The following is a 16,825-nucleotide window of genomic DNA, read 5'->3' on the forward strand; positions in this document are numbered from 1 at the left end:
TGTACCGTCGGAGAGTAAAAGCAACAAGGTAATCCAACTAAGGCAACCCAAAACCGAGAACAAAAAGAACCACTGCCAAATCGTTTCAGGTTCGCACATATGCATTGTGGATGTGCGGCAGGTGACAGTTTACAAGCAGGTGCGCTAAGTAAATCCGGCTAACAGCTATTTGAAAAAAATCGGTTTTACTACAGTGAACATTTTCAAAGTCCTGCCAGTACCTGTAAAAATACAGTTCTGGAGAACTGCTTCAAACCACTTCGTGTCATTCGGCGCCCCAGCTAAGCCAATAGTGATCAACGAATTGTTTGCAGTTAAGCAGGCGTTTTATTTCACCATTGACCCGTCGCCCGACCACCGAGCGAGCCAAACAGATGCGACGAACCGCATCCTCATTGAGTGAGGAAGTCCAGATGAAAGAAACATTATCGATCGCATCCTGAAGTCAACGCTGTGCAAAATGGGCTTTAGGCTTCCGCACGCCAGGAGTTGATTCTACGGTACACGGCTTACATCTGTGACAAAGCTGAATGTTTCAAATGACCACCTAGAGGGAAAGCTTTGATGCACAATCCGAAGTGGCCGGACAGGTGCTAATTGGCCAGGCTACCCATCGGCTGATTGACAGTTTAACAGCTGTATGGACATGCGATAGAAATTCCATATGTGACCAGCGAGATGGCTCAAGTGGTTAGAGCGCGAATTTACTGACCGGAACGTCCGTGGTTCGAACCCGAACTCCGCCACTCGACTTCCCCTGTCTAGGCTTGGGCAACCTGACAGTTTCCCAGCCCTCGTGGCATGGCAGCTAGGCACCGCAAGGGCACTACAGCTGAACGATTATTATTTATTTATTATTATGACCAGCTTATCTAAAGCGACCGCCGTCTTCAGACAGTACCCGCTTTCGAAAGGTTTTACTACACCATACGAAGGTTAAAACGTAGCAGTGAAGGACTTGAGCGACAGAACACCGGCAAGGTCAGTCCTCGGCGTAATCTCGGTGTGACCTTGACCTTGGTTGAACCAACCGGGGGATGGCAACCGAAGCTACGAATTTCCTGATTAGCTGACCGTTTGCAAGAGAAATTTACTCACTTGCAAATCAATTTGGTTTTCACGAGAGATCAACCGAATTCTCTCATTTATGATATTCTACAACTGAAATATGAGGCGGCACTTTCAGTCGTAGAATATCATAAACGAGAGATTCGGTTGAGTCTCTCGTGAAAACCAAATTGATTTGCAAGTGAGTAAATTTCTCTTGCAAACGGTCAGCTAATCAGGAAATTCGTAGCTTCGGTTGCCATCCCCCGGTTGGTTCAACCAAGGTCAAGGTCACACCGAGATTACGCCGAGGACTGACCTTGCCGGTGTTCTGAAGAGGTTTCAGCAACCTTATGAGTAGTGTCCGTTATGAAAAAAGACTGGGGGTGTTCTAGAGACCCAAGGTCACATCACTGTTTGACCGATTCATATCCAACAAAACAGGGAATGGCGACGCGCAAACCTAAAAGTAGGAACGACACCATTAGTAGGATGCTGCCGAAAGGACTGCGAACGTTGCCTAGGAAACAGAGGGATAGCTAAACACGGTCTTCCAGTCCACATTACTACAAACGAAAACTGCGGAATTATGATAAAATTGAATAGTTTTCAGGCCATCTGGTGCAGCTGAGAGACCACAAAACAAATCTGAAGACAATGAGAAGGGCTATACGAGAACGCGTCTAAAACGAGTAGGGCGGCTAGCAGAACGTGGGGGGCACGAGGTCTGTCCACGCGCTGAAAAAAACGTACTAACTCCTCGCTCGGAGCATGACATGAAAATAAGACTGAAAGAACAAGAGCAAAACTCCGGTTTGTAGTATATCACGTGATCCACATGTGGGCGACCTCGTGTTCTGAAAAACGATTGTCCCGGGACCCATCGGCGACCGGTAGTCTCATCGAGAACAGTTTCTCACCATTTGCTAGAAGGATTTCGAAACTGGCCGCGATATTCGTTTTTCAAACAGAACAGCTTCACGGGTTCGTAGATGAGAATGAGCCAGAAGGAGAAGACGCTAGTTTGTAGAAGCCTGGCGGACAATCCCTTGCCGAACCATCGAATTCCCTCTTTGGCCCACAAAATGCGAATAGTTTCTCGGAACGACAGGTTCCCAACCTGTGAAAAAAGAAGAGTGAAATGCGGGGTCCTGGTTAATCTTTTCACACACAAAAACTGTGGAAAAGTATATTCGGTCAACTCGAATCTGGAGGCGATCTAGTACGCTATATAAACAGCGGAACATTGGTAACAAGAACTAAGGACGGAATGAAAGGGTTTGTTTTTCCAATCCGCAAAAAAAACTGAACCACCATCCATTCCTCGTAAACGGCCGCCAACCATGCTCATCTCTCGAATTCCAAAGGTGATTCAAATCAGTAGTATAGTTGAAATCCGCATTTTTGGAAGTTTACGCGTTCACATCACTGTTGTATATACAGTCCTACAGTCCTGGCGAGCCTACACCAAAGGGAAGAAGCATTGGATTCGAGTTTACTTCTTATTGGAGCTCATCAGTAGTGCACACCCTTGATCGTACCGCGGTATGAAACCCCAGACACGTAGGGCGTGCGTGTTACCACCATGCCAGCGCATACGCTGGATGCGACTGAATTATCACGTCCGAACAGGTGAGCGATGCAACTGGTTTGGCCTAATGCTCGAAGGACGAACGTCCTGGTTGTGTGGATTGACTGACCCGCCCGTCCGCACTTTGAAGTCAGGTGGCGCCACGGACGTTTCAAACTCACTAGACAATTGCCGTTTTTTTCATGCAATAGTGAGTGAGCGTTCGCCTTAGTGAGACACACATAGGAACACTTAACGTAAACTGATTTATAAATGCCACCAGAAGTGTTAGGGTTTGATTGTTTGATTTCGCGACCATTTGAGGTCGAATGACACGGAGTGGCCAAAGGTTGCGGGTTCGAATATCCACGGAGGTTCGTGAAGGATACGCGACAAGGATGAAATAACTATGCACGCTTTTCGGAAGATGTGGAAACAATAAAATTCCCACGCATTGCCAATAGTATCCGAATGGAAAAAACTGAGAAGCTGCGTTGTTCTTAAGGTCAAATATAGGTATGATTTTCTTTACAGAGTAAAAGTGAGGAATATGGTTTTCGGATTAGGAAACGCTGGCCCAGTTCTTCACAGACCTGTCCGGGTTATCGTGCCTTTTGTAGTCTAAGCGTAGATCCGTCAGCTTCTTAGTTTATACACACCTTTTACGATGTAAAATTACACACAAACGAAGGTGGAATGGGTTACGCTGATGGTCGTGATGAGCAAGTGCATGACCTTCATATCGGTTTCAACATTTTGGAAGAACCAAGTTAACGGCACTGAGACCTTCCTCTGCTCACTAGGACGTGGTGACTAAAAATTTAGCCTTTTCCACAACCCATACTTAGTTCTGCCAATTAATTTCAGTCATTCAGCTACAAACCGTGCACCAAAGTGCAGTGGTTCCAGCTGACAGACCTTCGTTCAACGAGGATAAGAACAAAGAAATGAGAGCCACGCGTTGGATGCTATGGCCTAATAAGTTGATTGAAGTCGAGTGGTTCTGCATGCCCGGTGTGGCAGGGAGTAACGGAGCTATGCAGTGAGGGCGATAGCTTTGATGTAAGACCGCCATTGGCTGCGTGGAACGGCCATATTTGTCAGTATCGTCCAGAAGTCCTTTTTCGGGAAGGTGGTAGTTGTCGACGCAACTGATGATGATGATACTCGGAAAACATACACTGTGACTCGGATATGAATTCGTTTTAATACGATCCACAGAATGAGTGACCACGATGTCCACAGCTTGAAACATATCTACAGCGATTACCTATGGGTTTCCAAGCGGACGGATACCTTGTATGGTACTCTCGAATGGCTGCTACAGTGGTACCTAGATGATCACATGCGTCATCAGAAGTCCCCTTGAAAACATTAATCCAGAAAGCCTTTCTCATGGCAGTAGAAACTCAACAGAGCAGTGCGTTGCTCCGGCACAAGCCTTGTACTTTTCTAGCATGCCTACAAAATCTGCATTCTAGTTTTCAGACAAACGGCTGATACGAAGCGTAGTGGTTTGTTTGCACATGAACAGCTGTACAAGATTCTTTTCAGTTAACCAGCAGATAGCATCGTGCAGAGGGTTAGGAAACAGATGGGTTGCTTTTAGGGTGGCGCTATCACAATGCTGACCTACAGCTCACCTAGCCAGCCCAATCAGAATGACCTGTCCCTGATTGGTCGAAGGCCTCACTAACCTTCTGAGTTAATTGGGTGAGAATGCAGTGCGGTACATAGTAATCAACGCGGACTGGATGTGGTAGAGTTAGCAAGGCAAACTAGGAATGGTGATGAGTCAAAGTGCGGTGCTCAAGGGTCACTGGTCGAGCGCATCTATCAATTACTACCTGATAAAAGTGCAGTCAGATATGATGGCCGCAGGAGAGCAAAAAAAATCGTCCAGCTGTAACACGCTCTCGGTGCCTTTCTGGCATGCATGAAGGTTGGGCTATTGTCAGGTTGTTCAAGCCCAGACAGGAGCAGTCAAGATGCCGACGTTGGGTAATGGCTTCATCACTGAGTTATCTCGAGCGAGATGGCTCAAGTGGCTAGAGCGCGAATTTACTGACCGGAAGGTTCGCGGTTCGAACCCGACTTCCGCAACTTGGCAGTATCCCAGCCCTCGTGCTTCCTTCGGGTGGCATGGCAGCTAGACACCGGAAGGTTGTAACAGCTGAGAGATTTTTTATCTTGAGCTCAAGGATGAACGGCCGCAACACTTTGTATTCCCAGCCGGTCGCCCATACAGATATTAACCGGGATCAACGTTGTTTAACTTCGTTGACCAAACGAGAACCGGTGTTCCCAACATGGTATAGTCACGGCCATACCGCGAAAAACATGATGTTCGGAAGAACTGCATCTTACTGAAAGTAGACCATCTTACTACTTTGTTCAGTAACAAGTGTCCGAAATCCCTAAAATTCTGACGAAAAAAAAACAATCGTCAAAATGGCGCGGGAGATTTGACTGTCTCTCTGTGGGAGCGACTGCGAAAAGTAGTGGCCTGCTAAAAGGAAATAGGGGTGTCCTGCCAAAAATATCATACAAGACTGGGCCTACAGCTCAGTTCAATAGGGATGGATAACTGTGGAAACGACCAAGGCGCACGCATTAATGTCTACAGGCAAACATTACACACTCGCAGTATGACAATACAAAATTTGGTCTCGATGTGTTGGCGCTTTTCAGGGGGGGGGCTGTAAACGGTAGATGCTGGCTTAAGTGCTTGTTGTTTACGAAGCAAAGATGTGAAGATCCACTGTCTGGTGACTTGTTCTTGTCCAAAAGCAATTCAAAATCGGTCGTTGCCGGTGCTTTGACCGGAGTTCTTCAGAAAAAAGGAATCATTTTAATAGGTTTGGAACACACCAAAATTTTTTGGTCGGCAAATAGTGTGATGTTATCTACATATCGTAATAGTGCTATCAGCACGACTGTTGTCTGGCATGCCAGAGAATACGTCGTTCGATCGATCGATCGTTCAGCCCATCTGCGATGCTACCAGGAGGAATCACGAGGGCTGGGATACTGCCAGGTTGTCCAGAGGTTGAGTTTGAATCACGAAGCCTTCGGTCAGTAAATTCGCGCTCTAAACACTTGGGGACATTGTCAGATATGGCCCAGTCGCGCCCTCAGTGGTGCTCATGCATCCAAGCTATTACCCTCAATGCATAGCTCCCTTCCCACCCCCACGTAACAATCGACCTACAGTACTGTATTTACGCACCAATTTATCAACTCCTGCCTCCAATGCGCAGCTACCCCAAATCCTCAAATCATCGGTGAACGAAACTGTGGCAGCTACAACCACTGTGCGACAAGTACGCGGTTCTTACAGGTGACAATGATGTCACGCAGTGGGACCGGACAAAGGAAACACCTAAGGGGCTCACCTGTTCGATACAAATTACCGGACCAAACCGGCTGGATCGTGCTGTAATCAGTATCACGAGATCGTTCCGCCATTTGACAAAATGTACTTGCAACAGCAGAGGTGATCGCCATTCGACCACACAAACCAACTGTGTGTCCTCAAAAAGGTCACATGAAAGCACTTATCTCGCCCTGACCGACCAGTCATGATTCTGAATTCACCCCGGTTGGGTGATTTAGAAATATCTTTTTCTTTACCATATCCCCTACAGTCTAACCTCGTTTTGTGCTAATTTTTTCACCATTGTAGCTGTATTTCTCAGTCGAGACTTAATCGAAAACAACTGTTCGCAGTTCATGGTGTCGTACAATAACCTGAGAATGTACAGGCGATTTAAAGAGATCTGACAAAGTGTGCTAATTCCGTCTTATGTGTCTTGAACGGACCAACAGAGGATTACGTTACATTCGCAGATCCATCCAGCTGTCCCGGAACGAATGCTAAAAAATTGGATCTAACAACTGGCATTCTTGGTGGATTTGTCTGGTGACATTTTGCATACACTCGGGGCCATTCTCACGTTTGACTGTGGAGCGGCACTGTAACTTTCGAATTTGAATCTGCGCCAATCACGTGACCTCACAGATAGTCCGAAAACATCCCGGAAGCAAGTCATGCTGTGGTCACATATAAAGTGTCTAATCAATTTTATGGCCGGTGCTGATTGTCTCCGCTGTCGGGAATACAATCCACCGACTAGAGAGCATGGTGGTCCTAGAGAGACACACACGCACGGGTCACTCAAAGATCGAGGGGAATTCAGAGTATTCCGAAACCGAAGCAACCCCACCCCGTTCATGGTCTCTTTCGGACTAAGCTCTGTCCCGAAGGATCTTTTTCAAATCAGTCAAACCATTCCAAAACACTTTCTGGGCTCCAGCATTCTGGATTTACGTACCAGGGCTGAAATGCTGTCAGACTGCCTAAACTTGGTCGAAATCCCGCTTGAGGTCCAAAGTGTGTTGACGTAAGACGAAGAACAGTCAGTGACGGTATGAGTCTTGTAACAAGGGGAGCCACACTGACGTCCCTGTGGTTTCTACATTCACTGTGAGTGTCCTTTTAGAAGATGGGTAGCGTTATCGATTCGATCCTGTTGTTTGGGACGGTCTGTCTCTCCCAGACAGACGCAAATAGGATAGACGGGCACCGCCTGAGGAACTCACTGCCATCTTCGGAGAGACCAGGTGGAAGGTCGTCAGAGCCCCAAGCACGAAGTGTTTTGTTTTAGGCTTCTTCGAGCATCGGAACTGAGACATCTTCAGGTATTCGACAACGCTTGCCACAGAACCATAGGCTCGTACCACCGAATCCGTAAATAGACAATTAGAAAGCGAGTGTTCAGCTGTGCAAAGGGGACTTCAATCGAAGAACGGGTTCAGGATTAAGAACTGAAGTGGTCAAGCCATGTGTTGAGCGTGCAGAGACGTAGTTGATCTCTGACCAAGTAGATGGGTATGAAAGAGATTCCGAAAGGTGTGGGTGCTGTCGGTGTGGCTCAGTTTCCAGGATGGGGTCCGCGAGATCCCCAATGAGTACAGTTGCAGACTGCCAATTGATGTCAATGGAGTTCTTGTTCAGGTTGCCTGAATGGGTGCCTGGATATGTAAGTAAGCACTTCGGAATGGTTGGGACAGTTTCTGCCCCATTCACTTTTGTTCGTTTCCTTGCAGTGGGGTTTCAGATAAATCATGGCTGTGCGGCGACGAAGCATCTGTATCTGAACACTGATGTACTGTCGATGATGGCGAGGCTGTTTTCATAAATGTGCTTTATTTCTGGGTTAAGTGCTGTCTTGCTGAACTGTAGTGCAACTCCGTATCGGACCCTTGGTTTCCTGCTCCGCCCACTATGGTATATCAAAAGGCATGGTAGCTCTACACAAACCTTTATGGAAACGAAGGAAAATTATTACAACTGTATTCACACAAGGTCGTGCTAGAATCTCCGTGAGAGGGCCAGATGCGTCGAGTCAGGGATGATCGATCCGGATTGGCTGGCATTCTAGCCAATCAGGGCATGCCTTCGTGTGGTCCGTGTCCTGCACGTGACACATCCGGCCAAATGATGTGATGTTCGGATATTAGGGACGGCTGGCCTCCGGACACAAGGTGAATGACGGGTAAGGACGAGGAAAACAAGTGAAGATCAGAAGTCCACAGGTGCGATAAGCAGGGGAATGGGGAATTATCACGACGTCCAGTGAGATCCAATAGGCGAGGAAGGGATACGTCGAGGTGCAAGAAGAGAGTCGCCAGGAGCAAGACTGATGGCATCATTTGGAGGCCGATTTGACATGATGTCACTTTTTTCGTGGATTTAATGGTTGGACAGCGTCAGAAAGTTTGCACCTAGACAGGCGAGCAGTTATAGTCCTCAATTTGGCTGGAAAGCCTGACTATAGGACAGCGGATGTGTATCGGCGTACTACAGTACATTTGTATGAGATTCTTTAGGAACACGTCGCCATTCTACCCCCAACCTGAAGGCTTTCGGATCTGGATCCGCTGGTCCACCTGACAATGACTACAAGATGTGCATAAAAAATGTCGGTGCGGACACGCAAATAAGGGAGCAGAGGTTGAGGCTGGATTGTGATATGATTCCTATCAGGGTAGAGCCGAGGAAAACACCTTTTGAATCCACAGCAGCTCAGGTTGTAATCACCTGATGAATAAAGCCTTTTTTGACTGACAGCTGACGATCCGAAAGTTGCCGACACAGCTTGAATCTATCCAATGCCTGATGACTGACATTTTCCGCAATTTTATGATTGAGGCATACAACCAACAGGGTGGATTTTGACCCATCCTTCAAGCGAGTTGGCGGCTTAGTCCTTGCTGTTTCACGATTCCTTGTCACTGGGAGCGAAGTGAAGAACCAGTGAACCGCAGGATTCACCTAAAGTGGAACAGGCTTACAAAAGCCATGCGCATTTACACGCACTAGATGACACCAGACGCAACGGCACAGTTTAGATGGTAATCGTTTGAAAACAGATTGTTCCACCTCATCACTTCAAAAAGTGTTTCGCCACACTTTCGTATCACTTATAGCGGGGAACTGACACGGGACGAGACTTTGAGCAATCCGGTACATTTGATGTAGAAGGGTATGTTGGTAGCCTGGGGTTGTTGAGTTGGGGGTCAAATTGGCGGTCTGAACGGATCAACTAGACCTCTTCGGTGGACACAATAAGCACCACCTAGTCGCTTGTCTGTGGCACCGTTTTGGTGCATAGCTGGCGTGTCAGCCGAGGGTTGCCCAAGCTTAAACACACGGAAACACCAGAATCGCGTGTAAGCCGCTGAGCTACAACACAGCCGGCAATTTGCGGGTGAGGATATATCTCGCCGAGGGGTGTCCCTTATTGGGTAGCTTTTCCGCATCTGTTGCATCGTACCGGTTCCCGCTGATCCCGTCCGAGTGTCGGAAAACCAAGGAGTGGGAACTTAGTTGAGGGGATTCGAAGAAACAGAAGGAACGAGCACGGTCGGTGCTCCATAAAGATGAACAACGGGTTGGGAATAGAGTTTCTCAGTTTGGAGAGAGAGGGGGAGAACAGAAATTCATCAACTCAGCCTAACTGACGTGTTTAATTGCTCGATTGTAAATTACCAAGACTACCATTGAACAAGAGGAAAACTAAAGAATGGTTTTACGTTCTGTCAGTGGATTTGTTCGATTGGTAGTCATTTGTATGGTATGGCGTTCAATAGAAGATCCAAACTAATCTGGTCATAGTGATGCACGTGATAGCGATTGATTTATAAGCTAATTACAATCTTAGGTCCATGTGACTAGATCAAATAGATAAGTGCTATTTTCGGACTGATTGTGAGATCACAAAAACCGATTTGCAACTGACAACCGAAAATGCCATCGAATATGACTTCAATATAAGGACCAATCGATGACGAATCTTCGAGAATTAGGCCTTTGGCGCTAGCAACTTGTACGCGGGTCACCGGACAGTGAACGCGACTCTTGCAACATAGAAGCTTTGTAAATAGACACAATTGGCTGGTTCACTGTGATTTAGACTCTAACTAAGTAGTTCTAAACGTGTTCGTTAACCTGACTTTGTTGGTTAGGCACTATCGGTTTACTGATGCACGTACACAGGGGTCCCGAGCATTTGGCTTACAGAACTCATCGTAGTGTTCAATTATGGTACTTGAAGTTTTCTTACTCTATTCTTGCAGACAGATTGTTTCAAAATATCCCTGAGAGCAAGGGCCGGTGATTTAAGTGCGACGAGATGGGTAGACAGTCAAACCACCCGCCGGGGTGATACATCTATTTCCGAACGGGCATCGCTCCACTCGCGATTACGTCATTATATGGGGGTTTCAAAACGGCGCCAAGTGTTGCACCATGGAGTTCGAAGACCAGTCCCACTTTCAAGCATTTCATTTCCAGGGGACATTCCGAAAACTTGGGTTGGTAGTCATAATGTTCGGACAAGTCTACTCACTAGTACCACGTTAAAATACACTCGAGTCGAGCTGGAAAGGCGTACGAAAACAGAACTGTTCGATTAGGTGACGTTTAACAAACTCTACAACACCTTGCAAACGTACGGAAATCAGAATCAGAAATCTTGGTTATCTGGACTTTGTCATTCCTACTCACCCCTATTCCACGTTGGCACTCTCGGTGAAACCTACCGGAAGCTAAAAGTAGTGAGGTCAACTTATTGAAGTGAAATGTCGGCTTTGCTCGGTTGTTGGAACACCCAACAGGAGCGCGAGCACACACCGTTCGACGGATGAATAGTTCTTGGTAGTCTCTATGGAGGCATTGCATGTTAGACAGCAGTGAACGTGTTTGGTTTCCACAAACAACGCCCGGAAAAAAGTCCAAACAACGAACCATGCGGGGAACGAACTCAAACGGGGTCACCCAGAGGAACGAAAGATTAAACGATGACGATGTGTTGGCGCCCAAAATGAATCTGCCCACATGCTAAGGGACGAAATAGATTAATTGTATCGGTTGTTCTTCTTTATTCTAAAAATGTTGCAAACTTTCGATGTTTTATCGTCCTTTTAGATATGATCCCTGCCGCGCATCCTCAACATCGACAGCATGACATCAGTGTTCAACACTAATGCTTCGCTGCCGTATAACCGTGATTTATTTGGAAGCCTAATTGTGAAGAAAAGAATAAAGGTGGACGGAGGAATGGACTTAGCGCTAGCCTATTACAATCATTCCGAGATGCCTACACGTCAAGACACTCATTCAGGCAATCTAGATAGAAACTGCCAACAAGCACACCACTGACATCGGTTGGCAGCCATATCTTGTAGTGTCTCCAACCAGGCACAGTGAGGATCACGCGGTCTTCATCCTGCAAGGCGAGTAGCACCGACAGCACCCAAGCGTTTCGTAATCTCTTTCGTGACCCTCTACAAGGACAGGTTTGGCCATGCGTGTCTTATCTGACGCCCAGACTTTCCACCTCTTGGATATTAACCTTGTGTGAACGACTAAATCCAGTTTCTCGCATGCGCAATTACGTAGATCTGTGTCACAGTGAGTATGGGGGTGGAGAATACCAGAGTAAAGAACAAAAGCAATGTCCAACTAAGATTTTACCATCCAAGTAAAGTAAACCTATGCTGAAAAGCCGACAGGGACTGTACAGCTGCTTCATCCTTACTGGGACTCTCAAGAAACCTCCCAGAAAATTTCGAAACCGCGACCTCACGTCTCAGAGTCACAACACATAACCATCCGGCCACGAGCAACTGATTAGCTTTGTGATTGACTAGCATTCAGAATATGGCGCCACTCACCCTTTCATTACGGAAACCACTTCATGTGATAACGTATTGGCTGTCTTCTATAGAGGAAAATGTTGGTAGCTCAGATAGCGTAGATGGTGGTCGTTGGCTTGTTCGCTGGGCTGGGCAATTTGATTGGTTGTGCACAACCACCAACCCACCGCTACGCACTCCTACGCTCCACAATAACGCACTGATGATGTCACCTCGATTGGTGATGAAACGTTTGCAATCAAATTGCCCAGCTCAGTATTGACTGTCTCCCCGAGTGAGGACATCTCAGATGAAAGTTTAACTCTTCTTCTGAGCTTCTAGGCTTTTCAGCATACTTTTAATTGAAAATTAACAAATCTGTTCAGGCTAATATCGACCCAACCCTCCCGCAGCGATTTGTTTGTGTATCTGTCCGCTTTATAGGACCAAGGATCAACAAAGGATACATTCGTTTCCAGCTACGCCGACTTTGATTGGCAACCATTTGAAAAGGTGCGGCTACCATCACAGCACTTCGTGTTACCTGAGAAGTATTGATTACACCCCCAAAGGGCCGAAAATTATATAGTCTTACGCACATTTCCCGAGACTCTATACAGGTAAAAATTTAAAAAATCGTTCAACTGTAGCACCCTTTCGGTGCCTAACTGCCATGCTACCCAAGAAAGCCCGGGGACTGGGATAATGCCAGGTTGCCCAAGCCTAGACAGGGGAAGTCGAGAGGCGGGGGTCGGGTTCGAACCACGGACCTCTCGGTCAGTAAATTCACGCTCTAACCAATCGGGCCATTTCGCCCCCCTACATGATTAAACAATTACTAAATCGGACTATCGTCTAGTGAATTTTCAGTATCCAGTCTATGGAGATTTACGGCCACCGTCAGTAAAAAGTACCCTAACTAGACATTTACCTAACTAGACACGTCGAAAGCTTTATCTATCTGCTTCTCTAAACGCCGTAAACTGCATTGCCCGTTACTGTTGGCTTTTCACAGTAAGGCTGTTGGCCTTGATATCTGTTCCATGCACTGTACTAGCAGATCACGTGATGAAGCGACTCTAGATAATGGCCTGGAGCGAATCATGCTATGGTTACATATTGACTATGTGACCATTTTAGTGTTACTCTCGATAGCTTCATAATCAGACAGCTGAAAGTTCACATTTGGATCTACACACACACACACACCTGGAAACAGGATGAACACAGCAAGATGATGAGTAGACAGATTTGGAGAAGACAGCCGAAGCAAGAGAACCCAATATGTCGTGTTAAAGATATGCTAACCACGACGCTGGATCTAATGTTAATTGAGGGAAGAGTGGTTCCACCCTAGCTGCATGTTTTTTCATTGCCGCCACTCTGCTCCGGAGTGCCAGTCCAGTTCCATCAAACCTTTCTCTAGTCTTCCAAATTCACATACCCGTCAAAATATTCTAACAGCTGTAATTGTGACATGCGTAGCATGCGTGGAACTGGTTTTCCTTTGCTCCTCGGACGTTACTCAGTTGGCGGGTGGGCCGAACAGGGTGGCCACCAACGTCTCACCCCGAAAAGTCGAAACTAACTTGAGGAAACCGACACAGTCATAGTAGCGCCAAACGCTCACAGAAGGCCGTCACGCAGGCTTGGAAGTTTCACGGCACATCAAAACGAGCTAGAACAACTCGCATTCGTAGTTTTCTAAAAGTGCTCTTGAGATAGCCGGATGATTTTGTTTAGAAGATCAGCAAAGAAATCAATGCAAAAGTTACTGAGATCCTTCGATGGTAACTCCAAGCCGATCCCGGTGAACAGATCAACTGTCACGTGATCAACAGCCAATTAACCTACCTGAGTAACTAATATTTGGACACACTGACAAATGCCAACTGTGGACCATGTACAGTCCGGCTGCATAAGAGACCTACTCTAGTTTTCGAAAACGTTTGGTGACAATCGGTAGATTTATTGCTGGGCAACGGTTCGCTTTTGACACAAAAGCCTCGTCAGGCCGAGTGACTAGGTTTCGAGGTTGGTCGAGATTTAAGGCGAAAGTTGAACCAATCAGCTAATAATAAATAATAATCGTTCAGCTGTAGCGCCCATTCGGTGCCTAGCTTCCATGCCACCCGAAGGAAGCACGAGGGCTGGGATACTGCCAGACTGCCCAAGCCTAGACAGGGGAAGTCGAGAGGTAGAGGTCGGGTTCGAACCGCGGACTTTCCGGTCAGTAAATTCGCGCTCTAACCACTTGCGCTATCTCGCTAAGTCAAGATGAATCTCTGTTGGGTGTCGGCCGAGGGTCTTTGTGTGTTAGAGTGGTTGAACAAGTGTTGAGTCGATGGGGAAACCTACATGTGTTTGGGTCCAGCCTAGGGTCTAGTTCTTCTGGTTCGGTTTATTTGATGGTCCCTCTGTCTGTCTGTGTGGATGAGCTAATGCTGAGATAGTTGTGTAAGAGGGATGCTGTGACCTTTGGTCGGGTTGGGATTTCCACCCCCGACCTGTAATTGAACAGGCGAGATGGCTCAAGTGGTTAGGGCACGAATTTACTGACCGTGGTTCGAACCCGACCTCTGCCTCTCTACTTCCCCTGTCTAGGCTTGGGCAACCTGGAAGTACCCCAGCCCTCGTGCTTCCTTCGGATGGCACGGCAGCTAGGCAACGAAAGGGTGATACAGCTGAACGATTGAACAGGCCTACTCTCGTCTTAGGCTCGAAATCCCTGTTTCGTGTTTTTGGAATTCGACCTGTGATTTTGTCTTAAAAATGACAGGAAAGTTGAGTTTTGTCCCCTATGGCTGTTAAACACATCGGAAAAAGTATGAAGATTCGGACCGTTTGTTTAACTAGATAATGATCATCATGGACGATCAACAAGTATGAAATGTTGCCGGCATTTATGATCACACCGGTCATGTCTTCGTGGAGGGTCACATCAAGCGTTTGCGATACCTCGGTGGCTAAGGCGCGAACTCACTGATCGAATGGTTCTGCATCTTGACTGCATCCTGAGGCAAGCGGTTCGAAATAACCAAACATCAAATCGATTGGATGTATGTGCCGGGAACCGGCTACGGACCAAAAGAGGGCATGCTCTGAGCGATCCGTTCCGCGATTCTCATTGCATCACGAAGATTCCAGCTTGACCTTGTCAGAGATTCTGTAATCTTTCAATAGATACAGTAGCGATTCCCTTTATCCTTAGTAAAGGCTGGCTAAGGCCACCATGGCTTGAGGCTATACCATGATGGGCACAACAGCCAAGAAATTGCAGCCCACTACACATGTAAGTTGTACGGGTTTACAAGGCGTTCATTTTTCATAGCAATGTAGTACTTGATATGCTCCAGTGAAGGTCTGAGGCTTTTAAAGCTGTCTTCGAAGAGAACGACAATGTCATCAGTATAGTCCAGGCACGGGGCGAGATGGACCAAGTGGTTAGAGCGCGAATTTACTGACCGGAAGGTTCGTGGTTCGAATCCGACCTCCGCCACTCGACTTCCCCTGTCTAGGCTTGGGCAACCTGGCAGTATCCCAGCCCTCGTGCTTCCTTCGGGTGTTATGGCAGCTAGCCACCGAAATGGTGTTACAGCTAAGCAATTTTCCAGGCAAGGTATCCACGTCAAAGGTTATGGCTCCGCTAAACTCTGTGATAAACTCCAAAGGCTCATTCCTTTATCCAGTCAACGATTCGGTTGAAAAGGACTGTGGACAAATGATACTGTGCACTGGAGTGTGGAACAAAGTCGCCGGATTCCTTTGGACGCATAAGCACCCGGAATTTGGTAACAGAGTGGGTGGTACTGCACAGGGCGTCAAGATCTACTGGACTGGGCGCACAGTTCGATAAAACGCGCTGCCACCTAAAGGGACGTCCCAACATTCACCACAGAGGGCATATCTTATCGATACATCCCTTACCGGGGCGGAATCCACCTTGCTTAATGTGTGTGGGGGGAGAGAGGGGGTAGGTGTACTGCAAAAGCGACCTGACAGAAGTTATGTAAGACCACCGCAGCAGTGCCCACCAAGCTGATGACTTGAGTTAATCCAGACTTTGGAAATGGTGAGAGAATCGAGGTACTCCTGTAGGCTCAAAATACTTCAGTTTTTCGTAGAGTAGAACGCTTGGCGAGGAGGATAGGGCAGCGCTGAGGCTCAGATCAGCCAAATTTAGGCATAACTGGGATCTTCATCCGTGTTTTTGTTTACCTGATTGTCCCCCTATTGAAACAACTATTCCATGACATGGTGACAAAGATACATAGAAGGGGAGGAGGAATGGCGCCAAAACGTAGGCCACGCAGCCAACGGACTCACCTGCATTCGGACGCGTACACAGTCGATCGGATTGACAAGAGTTGCCGAAGCGATACCAGCCAGAGGAGCTGCGATCAGCTGAACAGCCAACCGTGGCACTAACGGACTGCCTGAGCTGTTTGTGGCGTTCGAAGCGAACAATGTGTCATCTAGCTTGGAGACGGTAGAAGCAATCAGACCTGAGAAAAGAAAGACCATGAACCATTGACAGTCGGGTTGGATGCATCGGTCGTGATAGAGGTTGTCCGATTATGATCAATTCGAACTGAGAGACAAACTAAACGGATAGAGACGGGTGAAGTCTGAACAAAACGGGCTTCTGCAAGCATGGGAAGCTTGGCAGAATATCTTTTTTGAAGACGATGAGCAAATAATTCCTACAATACGGGGACGGTTAAGTGTGAAGCTACACTTTGGAACTCTTCACCTTTTCCACAGTTCGAATCTACGCAGCTACCCCGTTCACGCTCACCTATGCAACTCCTCGTGAAGTTCGCTTCGTTTTCTGTGGGTTCACCTTTACTCTATATATAATATCCGTGGGAAGTACAAGACTGAACGAGCTGACTGCAATCAGGACAAGAAAAGGTCGGTTACCTGTAACACGCATGGCTAAGGTATTCCCATCAAAGTCCTTCCAAACAAACAAGAGATTCAGTTGAGTCTCTCGTGAAAACCAAA

The 16,825-nt window shown here is 47.1% G+C and overlaps 1 protein-coding gene across 1 annotated transcript in view; it reads right to left on the reverse strand.

Annotated features, from left to right (window-relative positions):
• Window positions 1-265: 265 nt before the first annotated feature.
• Window positions 266-16,825, reverse strand: part of T265_03463 (hypothetical protein) — a gene marked incomplete at both ends in the record, with an annotated part of 26,380 nt that continues 9,820 nt past the window's right edge. Inside the window, 2 exons of the mRNA XM_009167963.1 lie at window positions 266-439; window positions 16,145-16,297. Of these exons, the coding sequence (XP_009166227.1) occupies window positions 266-439; window positions 16,145-16,297 (327 nt within the window). The remainder of the gene's footprint in view (window positions 440-16,144; window positions 16,298-16,825) is intronic.

Source organism: Opisthorchis viverrini, assembly GCF_000715545.1.
Source record: "Opisthorchis viverrini unplaced genomic scaffold opera_v5_50, whole genome shotgun sequence".
Classification (NCBI taxonomy): Eukaryota; Metazoa; Platyhelminthes; class Trematoda; order Opisthorchiida; family Opisthorchiidae; genus Opisthorchis; species Opisthorchis viverrini.